The sequence below is a fragment of the Pyrus communis genome, chromosome 13, assembly GCF_963583255.1.
Source record: "Pyrus communis chromosome 13, drPyrComm1.1, whole genome shotgun sequence".
NCBI classification, from domain to species: Eukaryota; Viridiplantae; Streptophyta; class Magnoliopsida; order Rosales; family Rosaceae; genus Pyrus; species Pyrus communis.
The window spans coordinates 989278-1013246 of NC_084815.1; the positions used below are offsets into that span (position 1 = coordinate 989278).

At 38.1% G+C, this 23969-nt stretch overlaps 6 protein-coding genes across 7 annotated transcripts; 2 read left to right on the forward strand and 4 right to left on the reverse strand.

The window, feature by feature from the left end:
* Positions 1 to 617: 617 nt before the first annotated feature.
* On the reverse strand, positions 618 to 3091 carry LOC137713662 (uncharacterized). Its single transcript, XM_068452991.1, has 3 exons — positions 2882 to 3091; positions 2543 to 2711; positions 618 to 1091 (listed from the first exon to the last, which is right to left on the reverse strand). The coding sequence occupies exons 1-3, from the start codon at positions 2939 to 2941 to the stop codon at positions 895 to 897; spliced, it is 426 nt and encodes a 141-aa protein (XP_068309092.1). The 5' UTR covers positions 2942 to 3091; the 3' UTR covers positions 618 to 894.
* Positions 3092 to 5522: 2431 nt separating this feature from the next.
* On the reverse strand, positions 5523 to 8250 carry LOC137711890 (uncharacterized). Its single transcript, XM_068451046.1, has 5 exons — positions 8126 to 8250; positions 7509 to 7685; positions 7050 to 7148; positions 6717 to 6959; positions 5523 to 6046 (listed from the first exon to the last, which is right to left on the reverse strand). The coding sequence occupies exons 1-5, from the start codon at positions 8189 to 8191 to the stop codon at positions 5615 to 5617; spliced, it is 1017 nt and encodes a 338-aa protein (XP_068307147.1). The 5' UTR covers positions 8192 to 8250; the 3' UTR covers positions 5523 to 5614.
* Positions 8251 to 9396: 1146 nt separating this feature from the next.
* LOC137712808 (C-type lectin receptor-like tyrosine-protein kinase At1g52310) lies at positions 9397 to 13296 on the reverse strand. Its single transcript, XM_068451975.1, has 5 exons — positions 12969 to 13296; positions 12795 to 12852; positions 11438 to 11860; positions 10785 to 11355; positions 9397 to 10127 (listed from the first exon to the last, which is right to left on the reverse strand). The coding sequence occupies exons 1-5, from the start codon at positions 13056 to 13058 to the stop codon at positions 9602 to 9604; spliced, it is 1668 nt and encodes a 555-aa protein (XP_068308076.1). The 5' UTR covers positions 13059 to 13296; the 3' UTR covers positions 9397 to 9601.
* A 1119-nt stretch (positions 13297 to 14415) lies between these two features.
* Positions 14416 to 15996, forward strand: LOC137713138 (membrane steroid-binding protein 1-like). The gene is made up of 2 exons (XM_068452398.1): positions 14416 to 14906; positions 15572 to 15996. The coding sequence occupies exons 1-2, from the start codon at positions 14548 to 14550 to the stop codon at positions 15849 to 15851; spliced, it is 639 nt and encodes a 212-aa protein (XP_068308499.1). The 5' UTR covers positions 14416 to 14547; the 3' UTR covers positions 15852 to 15996.
* Positions 15997 to 16313: 317 nt separating this feature from the next.
* LOC137713139 (chaperone protein dnaJ 72-like) lies at positions 16314 to 18408 on the reverse strand. Of its 2 annotated transcripts, XR_011065276.1 has the most exons (4): positions 17815 to 18408; positions 17219 to 17288; positions 16963 to 17095; positions 16314 to 16549 (listed from the first exon to the last, which is right to left on the reverse strand). XR_011065276.1 is itself a non-coding variant. In XM_068452399.1 (3 exons), exons 1-3 carry the CDS (start codon positions 18216 to 18218, stop codon positions 17033 to 17035), a joined length of 537 nt encoding a protein of 178 aa, XP_068308500.1. In that variant the 5' UTR covers positions 18219 to 18408; the 3' UTR covers positions 16584 to 17032. The 2 variants fall into 2 exon arrangements, 1 of the variants encoding a protein (XP_068308500.1); XM_068452399.1 differs by lacking the exon at positions 16314 to 16549 and having other exon boundaries at positions 16584 to 17095.
* A 2098-nt stretch (positions 18409 to 20506) lies between these two features.
* Positions 20507 to 23536, forward strand: LOC137713673 (protein PLANT CADMIUM RESISTANCE 10-like). Its single transcript, XM_068453004.1, has 4 exons — positions 20507 to 20651; positions 21249 to 21465; positions 22301 to 22527; positions 23108 to 23536. The coding sequence occupies exons 2-4, from the start codon at positions 21294 to 21296 to the stop codon at positions 23273 to 23275; spliced, it is 567 nt and encodes a 188-aa protein (XP_068309105.1). The 5' UTR covers positions 20507 to 20651; positions 21249 to 21293; the 3' UTR covers positions 23276 to 23536.
* The last annotated feature ends 433 nt before the right edge of the window (positions 23537 to 23969 follow it).

The following is a 23969-nucleotide window of genomic DNA, read 5'->3' on the forward strand; positions in this document are numbered from 1 at the left end:
ATAGTCTCTGTTTAACAAATTATTTTATTAAAAATTCGAATAAAAAAACAAATTATTAAAAAAGAGAATGTTGATGGTAAACCGCGTGTTTGGATGATCATTACATCCTCGGGCGGACATTCACTGTTCATTTTGCTTGTTCAAGTTCATAAGTCACGAACGGCCTGATGGAGAAATTCTTTGGTCCGGATACCAAATCAGATGTTCCTACAAACAAGACATACAAAAATTTCCCCTAACTTATCTTTTTGATTTTGCAAGATTCATTCGTCTTATTTGCTTCTTACCCTTTTCACATAACACTCACAACCCACCATTAAACGGTGGCCTCACACGAAACCTTCTCGATTGGATGGGGTATTTGGTGGCTCTAGGAGGGTTCGTAATGATGGGAGTAGGAAGTGGAATGGACTAGTGATGAGAGGAGCATATAGAGTTCTTGTTTGGATATTGGACCCCGTTTGTTACATCTTTTTAAGAGGGACTGGATTAGAAACAACGTTTATTATTTTAAGTTCAGAATCGGAGTAATCTTTGTAATTTCGATCGACATTTGGCTACTCGTAAGGTTAATTCCGGCAACAAAAAAAGTGTAAAACCACACGACATCCGGTCTATAAGTGTAAATCTTCTCAAATTATCACACATATTAGGTATACATCATACTCTTTAAGGTTAACAATGATTGTACACACGTTATAATTAACCAGCATAAAAAAATCCAATGGTAGGTGACCACGTATATTTGATTATTGGATGACTAATAGAACGAGACTCTTCTGCGCACTGTCTTTTTCATGGACTTCGTACACAGATTGGGGAATGAACGATTAACTCCAGCTCTGCTCAAATCAAACAGAAAGTATCACGTATGTTTGAATGGAAGAAAATTGATCATCTGGCCAACAAGGCAACACGATCCTTCTGTATTGCCTGCGTTAGGTTGATTTCGAAGAGCTCGCATCGTATTGGCATCTCCATCTCATAAAAGGGGTTCTTCAAGACGTAATCGGTGTACAATTCATAGATATGTTTCAAGAGACCTTCCATGTGCTGTGTCCCAGGCTCACACACTACAAAGAACTTTGTCCCTGCAAAACCGAAACTATCTTATCAAAAAGCACTATTTTTGCAATCCCATGCATTATTGAAAATTTCAAGTACAGGGTTCGCTTCTTGAACTGTCATGGGAGGGGGGAAAAAGTGCAACCAACGTCGAACTCTAAAATAATGGTTCAATTCGGAAGGAAAAAAGGCCAAACCAGAAAAAGCAGACACAATTACTCTGTGAAAATGAAAAGCAAAAGATATTAACGCTGAAACAAACATTAACTTCGTGCTGGGGAAATCTCAGACCGGCAAATGGATCTGACTTGCCATCCAGGTTATAAAAACTCATCCGAGTGATGCAACTCAAGTAATAACAATTGTCAAAACGCCTACTACTATGTACAGTGTTGAATCTAGCATATCGTATTCCTTGTACTATTTGAGCCATTTGCTAAAATCTAGCATATTTTCTTCGCTGGAAGAAAGTAAAGAACTTAAAAATTCCTACATTTACTGCAAGAATGTGATGCGGGGAACAAGGGGATTGCTACATATGATGACTAGATTGAGGAAACAAACTGTTCAGACATTGTTTAACCAGAACAAACAAGATCCTAATTGTATGGAAATCATTAACATGACACCAAATCACGTGGACCGAAATTCTCATTGTGTAATCCATCTTCAAAAATACATTACCGCAAGACAGCTGTTGCCTAAAACTTTACAGACACCACCCTGTCTCAAACATTGAGGCATACAAAAAAACATAGAACTGTGAGGTGAGAGTGAGATAGTTCTTGCCTAAATCGTAAAGAAACTGCTTACATGTTAAGAACGCCACCCTTAATACTAGTCTAAAACATCAACTCGCTCAATGACAATCTTTAGCACTCACCTCAGTTATCATTTTATCACCCCGTAATAACTATCTGTCATTCACCACATTACAGCCTAAACTAATGCAATTCACAAGACTCGCTTCAAAGTTTAAACCAAGTAGATGAGGCTTACGAGGTTAGCAACAGATCGATCCCCAATTTATCTCTTCGGAACACAAATTAATCTCACCAGATTGAAAAGCTACAGAGTTGTGTCAATCTGACAAACCTCCTCAGAACTTCACCAAATTTACAGTTTACAATTAAAATGCTGGCTGCAATAGTTCATATGGATATCTAACAATATTTAACACACGACAACTATTTGAGTTACAAAATCACCTACATCATCTTTGCAGCTTGTTCTACACCCGCTTTTTCCAAATTCTACGAATGTTACTGAAACCCGAGTCCTACAATACACCGGTGTATGTGATGCACTAGTTTTATCAACAGTTAGATTGGAATATATAGGTTAAAGCACGCAAATCCAGTCATCCACTGAAGTATTGCATCCTATACACCAGTGCATTGTCGAATTTTTTATTGATACCGATTAAACTAAAGTACAAATTCTTTGAAAATTGAAAAGATCAAAGTTCGACTCGTACCGGTGAGTGATTGAAAGCAATGAAGATCGAAAGTGTCAGCTTGGAGGAGCTCGATGCCGAAACAGCCTGATACTGGCGACAGCTGCTGAGAAATGGCGTGCATTGAGTGCCACAAGCTTGCAACCCTCAAGCTATCATTCGTGTCCATTCGTCCCGCCGACCCATAGTCCTAAGATTGTCCAAGCAAACAAAGAGACCCATCAAAATCGGTTAATTTCCTGTTTGGTTGCCGAGAAAACGGAGGAAAATGGACGCAAAATCGAAGCTTTTGAAAGAAATCCTTGAATTTTATTGAGAAACAAATAGAAAGTGAATTGCAAGATTTGGGGTTTTTGTTACCTTGTAGAAGATCAAGCCGCCTGATTTGTTAATGATGTAGAGGCTGTAAATTGCTGCCATTTCCGAGGACTATTTCGGAAAACGAAAAAGAGGGAAGAGGAAGAGGCTCTTGATTCAAAGAAGGTAATTGAAACCTTTGAAACCGAGGGCAGATCGGGGCGGAGGCAGCGAAGATTGGCGGAGGAGAGCGAGAGAGAAGAAGAGGCAGGAGTAGGGAGGTCTGATCGTGGTGGGTCGAGAGATTCAAAGGTGCAACCCGGGTCGCGGTTGGCACTCACTTCGCAGTTCGCACCTCTCGGGTTTTTATTTTTTTATTTTTTATTTTTAACAGAAATGATAGAATTTCATTACCGGTCCATAACTAACTCCTTAAAAGGCTAAATTGGTACATATACTCCAGTGATCAATTTTTTGATCTGAAGATAATAAGCACAAATTACAAATAATTTTAAACTCTCACACAAATCACACCACTAGAAAGAAGAATCATGAGATTGATATGTCACATAAATAAGACGTGACATATCAAGCACCAAAACCATCGCGAGACAGAGGGCTGATTTGGTATTGCTGTACTTTGAAAAAAAAGTTGATTCTGCTGTGCTGTGAGAATAAGCGGCTATGAAATAAAGCAACAGAGTATTTGGTAAACTTTTTTGTAAAAGTGTTTATGAAAAAAAAAACAGTATGATAGTGTTTGGTAAACTTTTATGTAAAACAGATGTGAAAAAAAACCGATTTTTCAAAGTTGGGTTTTGCAGCTTCTTGTTTTTGGCTTTTTTTCACCCAAAACTGTAAAAAAAAGCTGAAGCTGAATGTTTACCCAACACAAAACTTGTTTTTGGCTTTTTTTCACCCAAAACTGTAAAAAAAAGCTGAAGCTGAATGTTTACCAAACACAAAAAAAGCTCCCAGCTTTTTTTTATACCAGTTTTTTTCAGAATCACCTCAGTACCAAACCAGAGAGGTTACAAATCACAGAAGCGATACAAATCAATTGCAGAAGCAACATAGACCAATCATAAAAACTAAAATAAAAAAAAATAAAAGAAAAGGTGACGTGCCCACAATGGAGATGTAGATGCAATTTGGCAGTAGTCATGGGTAGCAGAGGCAGAGGCACGTGTAGAAACGTCAGGAGGTGTGCGAGGCCAACTGTAGTTGGGACAAACTCAGAGGGGCGGGGCGGAAGGGAATCTAGACAGAGCCACCAAAGTCGTCGGAACGCCACCATAATCCAAAAACCTGCATAAAACGTGATAGCACCAAGAGCCACCAGAAATTTCTCCAACTAGTGTTGGTCACAGTTATGGCAAGAAATAGAGGCAACGACATGGATGGTAGAGGGGTTGCCAAGCCAAGACCACCCACGTCCTGCACCGCCATCCCCACCACCACCACGAACCCAAAGAGGACAAAACAATAGTTCCAAGGGTAGAGCCCTCGAAAAGTCCAAACAACCGAGAGAAAATTCTGCTGGCAAATATGCACACCATCACTGCTGGTGCCCCGGAAGCTGCCGCCGGGAACGCTCCATGTATAACCCTACCCAGGAACCAACAACTACACGAATCCGAATAAATGAAACCTTAGGTATGACCGCCACCAACCAAGCAAGAAGAGCAAAAAACATAAAAAACAACAAGTCAAATACCTACAAAAACAACCCAAAGACTAACCCAAAGCTGCAGATCTAAGCCCCAAACAAGGGAGGAGCCTTGTACGACAATAAAATCAGGGAAGTGGGTTGAAGGCTTGCAACAAAGCCATGAAAACAGGTTGCGCATAGAAGAGTAAGGGGAGAAGGTGCTGGGCAGACCAAGGAACAGAGAAAAAAAAAGAAGGCAACGAGGGGAGGGGGTCGGGGCGTGAAAAGAAAGGAAAAAATGTGTGGGTCGCAACAAGAGGAGAGGGGGTAGGAAGCAAGGGGTGAAGAGACTAGGAGGGGGGGGATGCTAGAAGGAGGAGGGAGGGGCTGCCGCTGGCCCAAGCCTAAGTAAGGGACCGGCGGCTGAAGGTTTGAAAATTAGGGTTTGTGGTTGGAGGGAGAGCTTACCAGTTTATTTGCGCAATCTTCTTTTTTTGAGGTTCATACCTCTCGAGTTTGAATTTGATCCATATGATCAATTTGATATCCAGCTTATTGCTAATCTAGTAATATTTATCTTTATTCGTTGATTCGTGAGTAAAAAGGTTTTGAATTCGATTTTTGTGGGTGGGAAATTCGATTTCAAATTATTATAGTTGGTCATCGTTTTTAGTTTAAATTCTTCATCCCGTAATATAAATTCTCGAATAAGATGATGTACTCTAGTCCACACCCGATTTGATTTTCCATGTCGAGGAAGACTTACAAGCAACAATTCCACCATAACATTCTAATCCAATAATGTATTGGCGTGTGAATCAAAAATTACAAACATAAGTGGTTGCAATTCTCTTTAGATTGTTTGATAACAAAATATATGTGGTTGCAAAACTTCCCCAAGGATTAGTAAAATAAGAGAATTCGTGAAAGGTACTCCGATGCTGAAGAGAATATTCGTATGAATATCTTATCAAGATTTTCACAGTGCATTGCTGATGTCGGATTCAAGGCATCACATTCTCGAAATTCCAATCTCAGTAGAAGTATTGATCTTTAAAAAAAAGGAGCTGTAAAAGTAACTGTGTTAAATGTTTCATTACATAAGGTGAAATATCATAAAACCAAACCCTAAAACCTATTGCTCATCATGCAGCCACTTTTGTGCAGTCATTTGCAACATCTTTGCTGTCGTGCGGTTGTCCTTGTACCTTCTCATCGACGACCTCCAAGTTCGACGAGGCTGCTTCATCGCACGACGAGCATCCGCCTTCATCAGAGACCTCAGAACAATGGTCAGAAGCCAATTGCTGCAACTCAGACATGATTGATGGCGAATAAGCTGGCGAATAGGCTGGCGAACAACCTGAATCGATCAAACTAGACATTTTCTTGTCATCTTCTCGCATTCTTTGTCCGTAAGCTTCATAGTCGAAACCAACTGAACTTCTCCCGCCAAATGTGGATTCCAACTTGTCCATGTTGAAAAGATCTTCCATTATCTTCTGGCTCTGCGGGTTGTCCGAGTACACAAACTTCATCTTTTTGTGTGTTTTCGGCTCAAGAAATGGTTTTACCAACTGCAATTCAAAGAAAGTTTCACCAGATTTTTCGAACTTACTACAAAGAGGTTTCGATATTACTTAAAAACCAATATAGATAAAGCTAAGCAAACGATCATTTTAATAAAGATTTCAAACCAAATTAGGAGGAGCATTGTGGTCAGTTTTTACGCAGAAAACACGAGGGAAAGTATCGATGTGATCTGCTTAAATCGCAAAACTGGTGACTAATGACTGACAATTCTAACAAACCAAGTATGCCATAAAACAGTTGGCAAGAGATTTTCGTCTTTAAAAACCTAGTTTGAGTTGTTTATTTTCGTCTTTAGAGTCTGCTGGCAGATAAATCTGGATACAGAAACTAGTTCTGTGGCCAGATTATCCGCGCCCCGGTTTTTCTCTATAGTTTTCTACCTTCTCGTCCTTGTTCTTCGTCATCCAACGAGCCCCGGTATCAGCTCTAGTCCCAGAAAATCCATAAGGAAACCCTGACCTACTATTGTCTTCATACCATATATATTGAACAAAACGTTAATCGTGAAGCTCTTGCTTACGTTCCAAGTTTCCAACATACCTCACTACACTAACCCTAATATCAAATGCAAAGATTAATATCATAAAACTTGAAGAATTATTAGGTTTAGACAAGAAAACAATAACAATTGCAGATAGATGCGTAATAACATACCGTCCAAAAGGACTCAAATATTTTTGGTGGATTATAGAGGATGCCAATTCCCAATCTCTCAGGGTAATGATTTTGCAGGATCTTAGCTGTTTCCCTAGTCGCCTTCAACGATATGCTTGACGTGTTCCACCGTTGAAAGTCGATTAGCCACACCATTTGTTCCTGATCTGGATTCGTATTCAGTAATGCATTCTCCAGGCAGTATACCAAATACATCATCTGCTCGTTTACCGCATTCGTGTTCTGACACGACGAAAGAATTTCACAAATCAAACAGAAAAATGCTAACAACTACTAACATTAACGTAGACGCTTTTCGTGTGATTTAACTACCTGAAAACCAGGCCTCAGGATGAGAACTGTCCTTCCGCAATTGTCATGGTAATTGGCTCTGTAAATTTTTCCTGTCTTCGCTTCTTGAGTAATGTTTTCCTATATAAGATAAGAATAAATCACTTTCAAATGGGATTACTCCATGAAGTTTTGAAAAATGGACGGTTTAATTAGACCTTTGAACTACAAACAACATGCAACTCTAGGAGAAGGAACCGATTTTTTTAAGATCCGAACTGCCTATTTTTTTAAAGGTTCGCTCAAAGATCATTCTGCTAAAAATCTATCAATTTAAAAATCATTTAACCGTATGATTATCACCACGGCATTTTCATATTCATGGAAACACTACATTCGTCTATTAATATGGACTTTTTTTTTTTGCAAGAACAATTTATGCATCAATGCTTTTAGAAATAAACGGTTCAGATCTTTGAAAGATGCATGCACATTGCTTACCCATCGGATTTTCTCGGGCTTGAACTCCAACCTCCATTTTATGGTTTCTTTCAGCATCTTGCCCGCCTTCTTCGTATTCCAGTTCCGCGCTCTTAGGTACCTTGAGATTGAAGCTTCTGAACAAATGGCTGGTAGCCTATCCACAATAGGACCCATCATCTTCCTCACTTCATAAATCTAAAGAACAGAAGGGCCAAATTATTTCCTATGATAAAAGATTCAAAATAAACAAAAATACATAGAACTTTACTACTTCATTGACGTTCTCAATCGCCGCTACGCACAACGAACAAAGAGAAAATGATTTCCGCACATCCCTTTCTCTTTCTGCACATCCTGTTTATTTTTGCCCTTGATTTTCCATTGATTCTCGTTTCAATCTACAATGCATGGACACGGTGGTATCCCTTCGTATCCCCGTATCGTGTCTCCGTATCATGATGCATTCCTTTGTTGTCATACATCAATTCTTCTTATTAATTTGACGTATCCCCTTATCATGTCGTATTACCGTGTCCGTATCCATACTTCATAGATTTCAATCCAAATGACATACACAAATAAGGACGTGCGAAAATCACTTCCCACGAAACAAAATCTTATAACCTAATCTATACCTTGGCCAGCTGCTCTTCATGTGACAATGCTTTATCTGTTGTGCTTTCCCCTTTTTTGAACGACATCTTTCAAAAAATTTCAATGGAACTAAATCTTAACGCAATCGATCACCAAAAAACAACTGCAAAATTCAAAACAAATTAGAAAAATTATATAAAATTTTAAGAAAAAAAAAAAAGAAGAAGAAAAACAATGAGGACGGGAAATTGATCGATAAAATTGCAAGAAAATCTGTGTAAAGATTGAAACAGAAATAAAAGAATTAATACCTGTTTTGCCATGCAAAACTCAGAGCTAGTTGCAAATATCGAAATCAATATCCATTTAATATTTCCCCCATCTGAAAATTCCTATCACTCTTTTTTTTTCTTATTTATTAATAATATTATTATTTATAGAATGATGGGAAAGTAACAGATTTTGGATTCGATAAATAAGGGAAAAAAGGAACAAAAACGTATTGCATTATCCCTTCTAATCTTTTCTTCTTCTTCTTTTTTTTTTTTTTTTTCAAATTCTTTATTTATTTTATTTCTAAAGAATTATTTTGGCCTGAATTATTATAAATTAACCAGCAGGTGTCAGGTGAGAAGAAAGGTGAGTACGTGGAGGAATTGGAGACAAGCGTTTGGGATTTACAATGGTGGACGGAGAGCAGGTTTAGGACCGTTAGTTGAATTTTTCCTCAAGCAAACTCAATATTACAATTTCTTCTCTTTTTTTTAACGGCTCTTTTTCACGAGTGGCCACATTTTGATAATCCAAAATTTAGTGATTGTGACCTCGTAATTACGTACACGCAACTGGGATCTCAAAATGATGATTTATTTTGCGGTGTCACGTGAGTAATTAAGCATGTGACAACATAGACTTGAAATACGGTTACATTCTCATAGGCTATCTAGTGACCAACTGCTAATTAGTCCAACACCAACATTGTCCCAAACTAAATCGCTTCCATAGTCAAGCATGAGATTTTATGCAAAAAGCCTCGGTGTTTATAGGAGTGGAAACATTCATGTACATATTTATTTTGATTTGTCGAATTTCCTCATGGATTGACGTTAGGGGTTTCCCACTACTACAATACAAGAATAAGCTTAGTTCTTGTTTTGTTGCAAGCAATGTTTGAAATTTTTTCAAAACGGTCAACAGTTCTAAGGAAATTTTGGAAAAATCAGAGAAAGATATGAAAAGGGACTTAAGCTCTACGTCAGAGAGACTCTTAAATTTCGACTAAAATCGACAGATTTTGTGGATATTTCCGACATTGGTTAAATATCGACAAAACTTGCCAAAGACAAATATTATGATTAAATACTGAATACATAGAACTTATGGCCTCTAGAGTGCTAAACCCTAAACCTTATATTCCGGTTATGGCTCCTAACCAACTGGAGAATAAAAATTACAAATTACAAACTCTCATTATTGCATAGAATTACGGATAAATACTAGCCCGAAGCTAAATTAAACTACTTTGGAACAGGAGTCTGGGCTAACTGTTGAAGTTGATGAACAATGTGAGACATCCTCGGGCGCATTGATGGGACATGCTGTGTACAGGCATAGACGAGGTCGACCACCTTTTGAACGACACCAGCCTCCGGAATCTCAGGAGAAGAAACAGTTATATGAGGGTCCAGGAGATCCGGGTAGCGATGAGCCTGCACCAGAGGTGTTGCCCACTCAAAAATGCTCTGCCAACCCACCGAATCAACGGCCTGTGCAGGTCTACGTCCGCTCACAATCTCAAGCAGCAGCACACCAAAGCTATAAACATCACTCTTTGTTGTAAGCTCATTTCTGTAGACAAATTCTGGAGCAAGGTACCCGTACGTGCCACCAGCCATCACTGTCCTCTCGTGCATCACTTCATATGGCACAAACTTTGACAGACCAACCCCCATTAGATGTGCTCCAAAATCTTCATCAAGCAGTACATTACTGGCACGGATATCACGATGCACGACATGCGGTTTTACCTTGTCATGCAAGAACCTGTTTGACATATGAACGGGTGAACCACCAATTAAACACAATTCATTCTGCATCATTCAAATCCTTCCCATTGCATCCGAAGGTAGAAATGTACTAATGAAATAAGGATTGACAATTTTCAGCGAAACAAGAAACAAAAATGAGGATTGACAATGATGGCATAATCACCAACACTAAAGGCACCCAAGTAAACAAGCAAGGGAAATCCATATCGGAAATGTATGGCAAACATCCAAGCTAACACTAATGTATCAGCCATGGGAAAGCCATATCAGAAACAAATCTTTCCGAAAAAATAGATGCGAGAGTCGAGATATATTCTAATCTAACCATGAAAAATCCCTAATAAACAATTAACCTATGCCAAATTTTTATATATTTTTAACAGATCTCCTTTCCAGGTGAAAAATTGCAACTCGATCAAAAGTTGAGGAGGTAATTTGAGAATTTCCCATTTGATTTAAATCTACACAATATTATGATTTCTAATTTACGTGAACAATGATAGTGACCTCTTGGAGAAATGAGAACTATCACGATCATAAGATGCCTTGAAATAGATGCAACAGAGATAGAAGATCTAAGTGAACAAATCAGTCTCAGATTTTAGATCTTTGTTTGACCTAAGACCAAGAGGAAAAGTGATGTATAACTTACGCAATTCCTTGAGCAAGAGTTGTGGCAATTTTCATTCTCATGGCCCAATCTAAGCTTCGACCACCCCTAGGTATGTGATGCAGCCATTTATCCAAAGGCCCATTAACTATGAACTCATAAACTATGAAGCGATCACCATGATCATAACAGCAGCCTTTCACAGCCACCAAATTTGGGTGGTGAAGCCTTGCAACCCTTCCAATTTCAGAGTAGAACTCTTTTTTCCTTTGAAAACTAGATCTCTTCAACCTCTTAACAGCCACTCTTGAGCCATCAGGAAGAATTCCACTGTACGTGCCTCCTGTCTTGGCATCTCCCAGAAGACGGTTTCCTTCACTAAAGTTCTTTGTAATTGACCTTAGTTCGTCTTTCATGAAGACTTTCCATGATGGAGCGACTAATGCAGTTTCTGCTGGATTAGATAGTTTGCGGGAACGTCTGCGCTTCTTGCTACGCTTGTATGCAAGAAGCCAAATCACTACAGCTAATGTTGTGAAGAGAATCAACCCACTTACTACTCCAAGGATAATAAGATATTCTCTGTGGCAATGCATGTGGTAACATCTGTTCCCTGAAAGAAACAGGAGCAAAATTAAATCAGCAGGACAGATAATTCAAGATTGGAGTTCGTAATAAAAAATTACAAAATATACCTAAATCAACCATGCATATAAAAGCATGAGACGTATTGCATCTTTCAGCCAAGAGAGACATGGATCTATTAGTCACCAATATGCATACATCGACCAACCTATTGGTGTGGCAAGAGATGTTACTGCAAATTGACCGAAGGGGTTCCACATGAAAGAGAGACCCATTCCAATAGGAAGTATTATCAGACCAATTCCAGCCAAGACCAATGGTAGAGTTCACACCTCTGCCTCCAACCCAGCAGCCACTGGTTTCAGCACATATATTTTGAGCAAACGTAAGTTCTTGAGATGTTTTGAATGCTGCTAAGTTGCCATTATAACTTTTACAATGGGTTTCTGACTCATTCCATGGTTGGGGGCTTCTCATATAACCAAAGCACTTCCTCCTATTAGGTCCAAGAATCCATCCAGCAGGGCATGGTTCTGTTCACAAGCAATTGAACATAATATATTGATTATAAACGGATATAGACTATAATGCAATCTATTTTAACAATAACACCTTTCTATATTTGACACAACGAAACATGATCAAAATGCTCACTACCAGCATGCTATCAAATAGAATGCTCATGAACGCAGCTTATAAGGTAACAATATATCCAACACCTTTAATTTCCATGGTATAACAGTACGCTGTCGGTTTTAGGAGCATTAAGATTATTCATTTCTAGAGACAACATCGATACTGTCCCCACTTGGCCACCTGCTCAATCTGTCAGGTATGGGGTTTTATCACAAAAGGCCTTGGTAATAGTTAGAGTGGGGTAATTCTATTTAAAGGGCTTGTTCTCAAGCATTCTGGCCGATGTGGGACAAATGAATTCTAACACTCTCCCGCAAGACCATGTAACCATAGTTGGCAATATGGGGAGTAGCCCAAGACCATATAAGTACATAGCAAACCTTGTCCATCACCGATATGGGACAGCTCTCAACACGCCCCCGCATGTGTGGCAGATTTTCAAGCCTACACATAGACAACAACTGGGTGACGTGGAGCACGAGTAGCTGTTTGGCTTCACACGAGGACAACCCGCTCTGATACCATAATGAAATTAGGGTACCACCATAAAACCAATTGGCAATATGGGGAGTACCTCAAAACCATATAAGCACATAGCAAACCTTTTCCCTCACCGACATGGGACAACTCTCAACATTAACGGTGATAAACAATATTCCATCCTTCGAAAGGTAACACAATATACACAAATGAAGACTGGTTTTTGTTCAACTATTGTCTACTATCTACTCAAAATACCCATTTCCGCAAAGCGAAAAAGTGAAATTTCTATGAACAATTAGGATTTCTAAAGTAAAATTTAGAACTCGAGCTGAAAAGGGTTACTCACACCTTTACTTTCTTCTGTTCCAGAAGCAACCAAATACCTGCGAATCGGCTCGTTATACACCTAAACAACGAGAGTGTAGCTTTCAATAAGTGAATCCACAATGTAAAGCATACAGTTGAAATTAAAGAGAAAAATATTTAAAAAAAAAATAAATTAAATTACCATACTTTTCTTACCCTTTGTGAATCGCATGCACCCAGCAAAAACCAAACAATCAGAGGCGCAACCAATTGCAGAGCAATCAGATTCCCTTCCATCAAACCCATTTTTCATAAACCCTAGAAAAAATGGTAAGTAGGTAAAATTTCAGTTCTCACATATCACAGCCCCTTTTCACACCACACCATGCTCTGTAAATTTGAGGCCTTTCACTTCAGATCGTCGTCCCAGCCCTACGCAGCAGCAAGGAAGTAGTTGTTCTTCCGAGCCAAGTCAATCTGTGAGCTTGTCCCTCTTTCTCTGCATTCGATTTAGAGTAGACAGTGGAAACACCCATGTACTTGTGTACTATTAATTATTCCCTGGACTTTTCTTTTAGAAAACTAATTTTGTTTTTTTTTTTTTTTAAAGTCAATTTGACGGAAATTTGGTAGTTTGCTCCATAGAATTTATGAAGCATGGAATAGGTTTGGTAAAAATGGAACCCAGATCCTTTCTGAATTAAAAAATTTTGAACCTAAGGATTAAATGATCCGATCATTCAAATTTGATTCAACGACTATAATTATTATAACTTTAGAGGGTTTCCTATTTGTAGCTGTTAAATCAAATTTCAACGATCCAGATCGTTTGATCCTTAAGCTCATATTTTTAGATCTGGGTTCATAAAAATGCTAGTTGATTAGGCATATGAAGAATGGATACTTTAGTTTGGTCGTGTATTTAGTATTTGATATTTTATTAGATACAACACTAGTTGGATACATGTCATGGTCATATGACTTTGATTTGATAGATACATATCAAGGTTATATCATCGTATCGTATTACCGTTCATGCTTCATAGTATAGAATACAACCATCTAAAATGATACTAGTTAAAACTTGATACATTATAGCTAATTTCAACGCAGAATTCATTTACTAAAAGAAAACTTTTTGTAATCAACCAAGTGTAAGAATTTCTAAATTAATTCAGTTTGTTGGGTAATAAAGTTAGCAGCAAGTGGATTGCCCTACTAGTTAGAATTTTATTCTTCAGCCCACTACGTTCTAAGTTGAAATCAATTTCCGTTAACTTAAATTAGTATATAATGTAGCTTGTGATCAAGATTAGTAGAGAATCCGACTCTTTTTTTTTTTTTTAAATAAGTGATATTATCTACATTAAAGAATATGAGATGCGCAAGTCTGTTAACAATAATGTAATTCAAATTCGCTTTTTATTGAGAATTGAACATAAAACATTTAACTTATAAATAAATAAAAAATACTATTATGCAGTAGTACTAAGTAGCAGAATCCGACTTCTTTTATTCCAAGTTTCAAAAAGAAAAATAATTTCAACACTTCACCCAAAAAAAAATACCTTCTACAGTTTTTCCTCGCTGTGAGTCTACAGTAGAAAAGTTGAACTAAAGAAAAAGTACAGGAGTAGCCGAGTAGGTAGGTGAGCCTGAAATTGGTAGGTGAAGTTATAGTAGTAAATTGACCAAAAATAAGAAGTTGGAGCAGCAATAAACCCATACACAAATTCCAAGTAGAAGAAGGGGAGAGAGAGAGAGAGAGAGAGAGAGAGAGAGGAGGGGGAGAGAAATGGAAGGATTGTACGGAGTAGTGATGGAGGAGATAGGGCGGTACACCGGACTATCACCGGCGGCCTTCTTCACAATCGCCGGGATGATGGTCGTGGTTTACAGAATAGTCACCGGCATGTTTGTGGGTCCCGAAGATTACAACAAGCCTCCGGTGGCGGCGACCATCGACACCGTCGATTCTGATTCCAAATCCAATTTTGTGAATAAATACTTCAATTCCTCGGGGGCGGCGAGAGGCTCGTCGGTCCAAATGGGAGACATGACGGAGGAGCAGCTGAGAGAGTACGGCGGGTCTGACCCCAATAAGCCGCTGCTTATGGCTATCAGGGCTCAGATATACGACGTGTCTTCCTCCAGGTACCTTCACTGCTTCTCCTTCCTTCTTTCATTTTGCACTTAATTGAAATTTACAAAAAGCACACTGGGACCATTTGGTCTTTCATGCCAATTCCGTTAGAATTTTTGTAAAAAATAAGGACAGTAACTCGGCGTTTAATAGTAAACATAAAAATTAAAAACGAAATAGTTATCAAGCGATCAAATTTTGTAACTTACATGTGTTTTTTAGGCATGTGACACAACACACTCAATTTTGACGAAAATTCTTATTATCATCAATAAACAATGCTAACAAAAACTAAAAACTAAACGGTTATTAAGCAGTCTTTTAGTAAATCTTATAACTGTGTATGTTTTTTTAATCACGTGACAACTTGTGCTTAATTTGACGGAAATTCTTATTAACGTCAACGACCAAAGCTACACACTTAGTCAAAGGAAACTGATTTTCACACCTCGCCAATTTCCTCTGCATGAAGATAAAAGAGAGTGCAAAAATCACTTCCTTCGTCAAATTCGAACAAATTTTACGGATTTTTAATCCGAGTATTCAAAATTTATGGAGATATTGTTATTATTTATCCTCTAATTGGTTGTTCAGATTTTAGAAAAGCGAACACAAACTGGCAATTTCAGTGCAAAAGAAGATCATAATTTGAAGCAAATTACAACATGCAATGCAGGAACTTTTACGGACCAGGAGGACCGTACGCCATGTTTGCTGGAAGGGAAGCAAGCAGAGCGCTGGCTCTTCTGTCTTTTAAACCCCAAGACATAAACGGCAATCTCGAAGGTCTGGGGCCTGATGAACTTGGCATATTGCAGGATTGGGAAGATAAATTCATCGAAAAATATGACAAGGTTGGGCAGCTTGTAGCAGAGCAAACAACTACACATACCGATGAGAAAACTGAGGTCGCTGCAGATGATGCTCAACCGCAAGCAGTTGGACAAGCAGAATAGAGGAGAGGAGAGAATAATCTGTCAAGACATTGCACGCGCTCGGGCTAGGGTTTCCTTCTAGCCGAGCACAAATATGTATCTCATTTCCGTATTTTGTATAAACACAAGAAATGATAACAGTACATTTTAAGTACAGACCTTGTCTCCTGAATCAGTGTCCGTTCGGCTCTTGCTGCCTTGACCCTTGCTTATTCATCCTTCTCGGGTTGGCTGGGAAAGTAACAAGAAAGAAAAAGGACGATTAGGACTGCAGAGAAAGAAAAAGGATGATTGGACAAGCGGAATAGAGGAGAGGAGAGGAGAGCGTAATCTGTCAAGATACTGCACGCGCTCGTGCTAGGGTTTCCTTCTAGCCGAGCACAAATATGTATCCCATTCCCGTCTTCTGTACAAGCACAAAAATTGATAACAGTACATGGTAAGTAAAGACCTTGTCTCCTGAATCAGTATCCATTCGGCTCCTGCTGCCTCGATCCTTACATATTCATCCTTCTCGGGTTGGCTGGGAAAATAATAAGAAACAAAAGACGATATAAACTTAAAAACACTAACCTTGAGAATGCATCAAATCAGACCTACTGGATACCTGTGATATCAGTGACTCTTGTACCCCAAGACACCAAGAGTGCAAGGCCGCTGGCGGCAAAATCGGCATCACTGGTCCACCAATCCTCATACAATTGTAATAACATACCAAGCTAATTACACCAGTACAACCAAATAAAAGATGGGTATCAACTAAAGATGAACGGAAAGAAATTCAACACCGAAGAGTAAAAATGAAAATCGAAGGAAACAATATATTAAGCGTCAATCGATTATGTAACTACCTTAAAAGCGACATACTTGATCTTCAGAAACTAACAAGAACTTTGCTTTTATTTGTACTAGTACTGTATTACTACTTACAAGAGCACTTTGGTTCATGCATACAATGATACCTCAGGAAAATTTCCTATACATGACACATAACCCGAATACATAACCAAAGCGTTCCAATTATTGTAATCTATCTTCTATCGACATGAATAGTACATTATCGCAGAGAAGAACAAGAAAAATAACGAATCAAGCATAGACAGATCATACAAATACTTTGAATGAGACATACTCTGGCCTCAAAAACTAATGAGAACTCTGATTTTATCTGTATGTAATTGTGTGATTTCAGCAAACGGCTCCTACGGCTTCTCTGTACGTGCTTTGGCTTTTCGAACGGATTTCATGGCTTCTTCAAATGATTTCTGAATGCAAATGAAGAGCATGTCAGTGGCACAATGTTGGAATGATTCGTTCGACGATTTTAGGCTCAATTTCTATAAACATGCAATCGACGGATACCAACAGCATTATAAGGAGCAACGTACCTCATGATTATGCATCTTCCATAAGGAATCCCAGCCCAAATTAACAACTGCTATACCACCTAAGAAAGCCCTGCACAAAATTCATCTTCCAATGAAGCATTTCCAAAGAGAAATTTACCCAACATATTACACTGATTAACCAAATGCCGAATTGGGCACGGTTAAATGTAATTTCATGTTCACCTCATCGGGCAAATGTACGAGTTTTTGTCAGGGGTTTTAACGAAACACTTCTGGTACTGTTCATTTTAACGAAAAAAATATTTTTACTCTAAAAAATCACTCTTGGTACTATTCACTTACAATACCTCTTTGTCGATTAAAACTCAAAGTTTTCAAACTATTTTCAGTTTTTTATTTTTATTTTTATAGAATAGAATATTACAAATAAACTCCACCTGTATAATCTTACGCTGCCAATCCCAAACCAGATATAAAAAAACAAGAGGCAGTCAGGTAATGGACAGCCGTCCCTCTGTTTTCACAGCCGTTATATTTGCTTCAAATGGACTTAAATAAGCAATTCAATGGTAAAACTGTAAAAATCAACCGCGGAAATTTACAGACAAGTGAATGGGAAAAAAGGATTACCCTACCCTGCGACGGAGACATTGAGAAGGAAAGCGCGCGTTGTGACATATCGGAGAAAATTCTCAAAGGCGGAGGAAGCTCCACTGGCGGCTCCGGAGCCACCGCCTCTTCTGTAACTATTACCACCACTATATCCGTAACCGTAATTGTAAGTGCGAGTGTAGGTATTGTAATTGTTGTGGGGGCGGTGCGAGCTCTGGAAATTGTAGTCGGCGCGCTTGCGATCGTCGATGAGGACCTGGTAGGCCTCGGAGACCTGCTTGAATCGGACGGTGGCTCTGTCTCTCTCCGCCTTGGGGGATGCGGAGTGCTTGTCTGGGTGAAGCTTCACCGCCAGCCTCCTGAACGCTTCCTTGATTTCGGCTTTGCTCGCGTTCCTCGCCAGCCCCAATACCTTGTAGTGATCCATGATTTCGTTTTTGATAATTTTTCTCGATCGATCAAATTCGGTTTCTTTGTAATTAGGATTCGATTTTTCAGTTGTGAATTGGGGATTGAGGAATTAGGGTTTATAAATTTGTTTCGTCTTGGTGAATGAAGGGTTGGGTTATTCAACGTCGTGGCATCGCCATGGCCGCTTCCTTTCTCTTCATGCTTCGCGGTTCGCGGTTCATTTTCAGGAGAAAATTCCCCTTTCCCCATTATACCCTCCCGAATTTTCTGTTTTTTTTTTTTTTAACAAAATATATTAACAGGGTGTATTAAATTGTGATTTTGAAGGATTTTGATTATTTTAATGAATCCAGGGTATTCAATCTGGATTTTAAGTGAATTTCTGAAATTCAATGTGTATTCAATCAGGATTTGAAGATTGTTCCATTTAATCTTTAGAAATCCGAATATATTCAATTAGAATTTTAATAAGTTTATAACATTCAGCTGTATTTAATTAGAATTTGGAAAAGTTGAGGAATTATATGGAATTTGAGAGATTTTGTAGTGTATTTTAATCATCCACAAATCTCATATCTCCCGATGAGATTTTGAGGGAATTAAATCAAAATTTTACATGGATGGAATCTCTACAAATTAGTTAAACTTCATAAAAATCTATGAATTATAAATCTATTAAAATCTCTCAAATTCCCAATTGAATACACCCTCCTAAGTTTTTGTTTGCAATAATGTAGTTGAAAATCGTTTTGACGAGAATTGGACCTAAGAAGTCTCGTTTATACGTAAATAAGGAAAAATAAAAGGTTATTTTGATTAAAAAAAATTTTTAAAAAAAAGAAAAAAAAAGGATTTAATTACTATAGTGATCATAAAAGAATGCATGAGAAATGATGATTAAATACCTTTTTTTTTTCTTTTTATATATTCATGTTTTTTTGTGTTTATTGTTCCGTTTTCCTAAGAAGTGTGTTGTTTTCGTTTGACTTACTTGACGATATATGTGAAAATGTGTCAAAACCTATCTTGAACATGAAGGCTAGCTTTGTTACTAAGAGCAAGTCCATCCCTAAAAAAATGCGCTAGCACCCAGCTCATTTAATCCACTTAGTGAACAGTGATAGACTATAGTGAACAGTAATACGCCAAATGCATCTTTACCCCTAAAAAAAAAAAGCCTAGTTAATTTTATTAAAATATTATCAATTTTTATTATAAAATAATAATTTGACTTTTAATTTCTGACTTTTTAATAAAATAATATTATTATTATTAAAATATTTTTAATTTTTGCATCTCCACCCTTCTTCCTCGTTGCTACTGCCGTCCACCCCTCCACTTCCCTTCCATTCCCACCACCGCCTCCAAACCTCCTCATCTCATCCTCCGACGCCGTTGTCCTTCTGTCCTTCAAATCCCAAGTCGACCTTAACATTAAGCTCCTCTACACCCTCAACGAGCGCTTCGACTACTGCCAATGGCAGGGCATCAAGTGCACCCAGGGCTGCGTTGTCCGCTTCGTCCTCCCATCCTTCTCCCTCTGACGCCACGCTGACATCAGCATAGCGTCAGATAGGCCGTCCCATAGGATTGTCAATTCTGGGTCGGTCTATGGCCTGGCCTAGGCTGGGTGCCAACCTATTAGGCTGGGGTGGAGCAAAAAAAGGGGAGGCCAATCCATTTTTCAAGTTGTGTGCTAGCCTATTAGGCTGGGGTGGAACTGCTCTAAGGATTCTAGGGATTCGTGAATCGTGTCCATTTATCGTACATCGTGTGGTCAGTTTTTATCAAGTATTATTTGTGTTTAATTTTAAATAAAAATACTTAAAATAATTTCTAACTGTACGATGTGCGATAAACAGACACGATTGACGGATCTCCAAAATCCTCCGGGTTCCCACTTTTAACCCTCCCACAAAGCTAGCCCTCCAAACTTTTCAACCCTGCATTATTTTTAATTGAAAAAAAGAGTAATGCTATATTTACCACTTAATTGTATCTTTGGGTTCGATACTCATTAAAAACGAATTTGAACCACCTCACTCCCCCATCCCATTAGTGTAGATACTATCGTTTTTATTTTTTTAAATGTATCATCTTTCTAATAGAGATATAATCCGTCAACGCAAGTGAATTCTATCTCTATTAGAGAGATGTTATAATTGATGATACAACTACATAATAAAAATATTTCAACAAACACAACCACATGATAATATCGAGTGACACTAAATAATATGGCCGTATGTCTAAATTTCAATCAAGAAAAAAGGTTAGTTTAGTCAAAAGCCCAAAAAGGTAATTTAAGCAACGGAATCAACTCCAGGTTCTCCTCCAATCGACTCGGACCCGGTTAGCTCCCGTCATTTCCACTCTCTCAACCACCGAACAGAACAGGTGGATCGTCGGCGCTACTATTCCTTCCTCCACCACCGACTCAGCCGGCCCGGTAAGAATCTTATTTTCCGATTTCTATCCATTTTTTCATTGTTCTTCGCTTTCAATTTTCTTTATTATTTATTTTCCTAACTCATTTGTAATTATGTTGGGCATGGCATAGCTTGATTTCTTATCTAAATCCTAGCTCCGAATCTCAAATTTTGTGTCCAAAATCGCAACTTTTGATGTGATGCTTTATTGTGTGTTCGAATTCGTTGAATTTGTTACTCAAAGAGTTACAATCTTAGCATTTGTATGTGTTGAAGAATACAAGAATCCCACATCGAAAATTGACAAAATAAATTACAGTATGTAACGAATGCTTCTGATCCTAATGATACCGGGGCTTTTTAGTGATGAAACCCCATAAGATGGTAGTTGGGGATGGTATTTGTGTGATTAGTAGTGGGCCGCTCGTCTGACCCTTTGAAATCTTGACAAAAGCGTCGCTGCCCCAACTGATGATTTCTCTCCCTCTCACATTGTGTTTGTTTCGCTTTCGTGTTTGTTGGGTAATTCTTATTAAAAGTGTTTTTGTGACTGGTTGAGATCTACGGGATTGCACATTCATTGACTCTGTTACATTTTCTTTTTTATCCGTTTCCAGTGCTTTTGGGTACTGGTACAGATCATTTGTGTAACCAGAAAGAAGATGAAAGGCCAAAGCAGTTACGCTCCACCTGCTTACATTCCGTTGGGAATGTCAGATTCTGATTCAGCGATTGTTTTGCGAAATGAAGACCCGCCCAATCAGCAGAACAGCATTGATGGGCCCAAACAATGGTCTTCTGGAATCTGCGCATGCTGTGACGATATGCAGAGCTGTACGCTACTTTCTGCCTTGTGACCTTGATTTATCAGAAGGAAAATTATGAAGGTGCCTTCTTGAGTAGGGACAACAAAAATTAGCCTGTTGCCATTATACATGAATTTTACGAGGATTCTTTAAGCAAGGCTAGGAGAGGACTTGAATTATTTAACTAACCCTATATGTTACTATATGCTCGCCTCTTATTTTTTATGCATTACTGTTCTCTGAGTACTCTTCAATATATGGAGGACCTCTTTTACGTCTAAATTTGTGATTGGTATTCATTCTGTGTTAGTTAAAAGCCATTGCAATATCTAAATTTCGGGCGAGTAACCATGCGCAGATTTTTTTTTATAGATCAAACAGTATATACTATCCCATCAAACTTGACAAGAACATGAAGAGAACAGTAGGTTAGAATAACAGAACTTACGAAGTGTACATTGATAAACTAACACCTTGAATTTTTCATGGACAAAATTTGGATAAAATTCGGATAAAGATTATTAATAAGATCCATATATTGAGTACTTTAAACCTCATTTTAAGGATGTGATATCCAGTTTGATGTGAGGTAAAGCATTGGTTGTTGGTATATACTCTGTGTTGTTAGTGGTGAATAAATAGATGATAATGTTTTGAATACGTTAGAGGATGTACATGGGCAGAGGGTAATCTGACTTTTTGTTTTTTTGTTTATCACTATAAGTCGTAACACTTGCTTGTTAGGTACACAACCATTGCCAAATATGTTCGTAAAAGTAGCAGGAGCTTCATCCATCATGTCTCCAGATAATGACTTTCAAACCAATAACGACCATCTGATTGCTGATTTTTTTATTTTACAGGTTGTGTAGGTCTATTTTGTCCATGCTTTCTGTTTGGAAAGAATGCAGAATTTCTGGGTTCTGGGACATTATTAGGATCATGCATGACTCATTTTATTTTGTGGGCACTTGTTAATACCGCCTGCTGCTTATTGACTGAGGGCCTGTTTTTGGGCATACCGGGATGCTTTGTTGCATGTTATGCTTGTGGCTACCGCAGTGCCCTAAGAACAAAGTATAATCTTCAGGTATAACATCGTTTTTCAATTTACAACCTTAAAGTCTGTTAACTTTTTAAGAGTAGAAAAGTTTTGATTTGTGCTTTTATTCTCTCAGTTCTGTCTTGAATTTTGTTTTACTTTTCATCTGAGTTTCAATCTGCATTTCGACTGTTTGAGAAATAGAAATGATTACCAAAAATGTGATTGATTATTGATGTAGAAGTTGGGTTTGACACGTTGATTGAGTGCTCTCATACAATGTTCAAGTTTGAGCTTCCAACCGCAATTCATGCCTGTGCATGACACCATATATAAGGCTTACCACTCTAAGATTTGAAAAAAAAGGTTCTTCATATATAGTAATGAAAGGCTTCAGGTTGCTGATGCAGGATTATAATATCATTAAGGGAAGATGTAATTATCATTCATGTGGTAGGGAATGTGACTTTATATTGTGCTCATTGGTGGAAAATAATGTATTTGATTACTTTGAAATATTTGTTTGCGGGAGGTCATGAACTACTCGAAACTTTTTGTGGGACAACTGCTTATTCTTAATTTTTTTACTTCACTAGGGCTTATCATTTCTTGTCCTTGAATTTTGTAGGAAGCACCATGTGGAGACTTCGTCACTCATTTTTTCTGCCATCTGTGTGCACTTTGTCAAGAGTACCGGGAGATCCGTGAAAAGTCTGATTCCGGCGCTCCTGACCTGAGTCTGGCTGTAGTTACAGCCCCACCAGTCCAGACAATGGAACCAGGTCTCCAAAAGTAAACCACAATGTTAATACTCCTGTAGGATCAGCATTTGGTTTAGGTTATACAACCTTCTTTGTGCCCTTCAGTGGGTAATGTTATTGAAGCCTTACACGATTTATTTTTTATTTTCACTTAACTTCTTTGGTCTGTACCAGGGTTGATTTTTTACGTTATCAGCACGATGTTCTTTTTTCGGTGTTTGTGCTTCAACCCGGAACCTATGCTACTTTCCATTATGAAGTGCAGGATGAATATTATGGAATGAACAACAGTGCTTTTTCGGTGTCTGTGTTTCAATATTTCATGTTCGATTTCAGCTCGAATCAAACTGAATTGCACCACTTAACGGTTGATTGGTTGGGTCATATTTTGAGGTTAAAACTGATTTCAAATTGAACCTTGTCTATCCTTATCTAACGACTAAAGGTGAGATATCTACGTGTTGTTGAAATGATTGAAAGTGCTTCTTCCAAGAAGCACTAACTGAAATGTTTTTTTTTTCTTCAGATTTACTTACATTTTCACTAAGAATTAGTTTCAATAATATTTTTACCAAAAGTGTTTTTAGTCATTTTAAAATTACTTCCAAACGAGAATGTAGTGTAACACAGCTGGTGTTTGTATTGCATGTGAAGACAATTTTGGAGTGGTGGCAAGTAAAAGCCAAAAAGGAAAATAACTAATAATTTTTAATAATTACAAGGACGAAT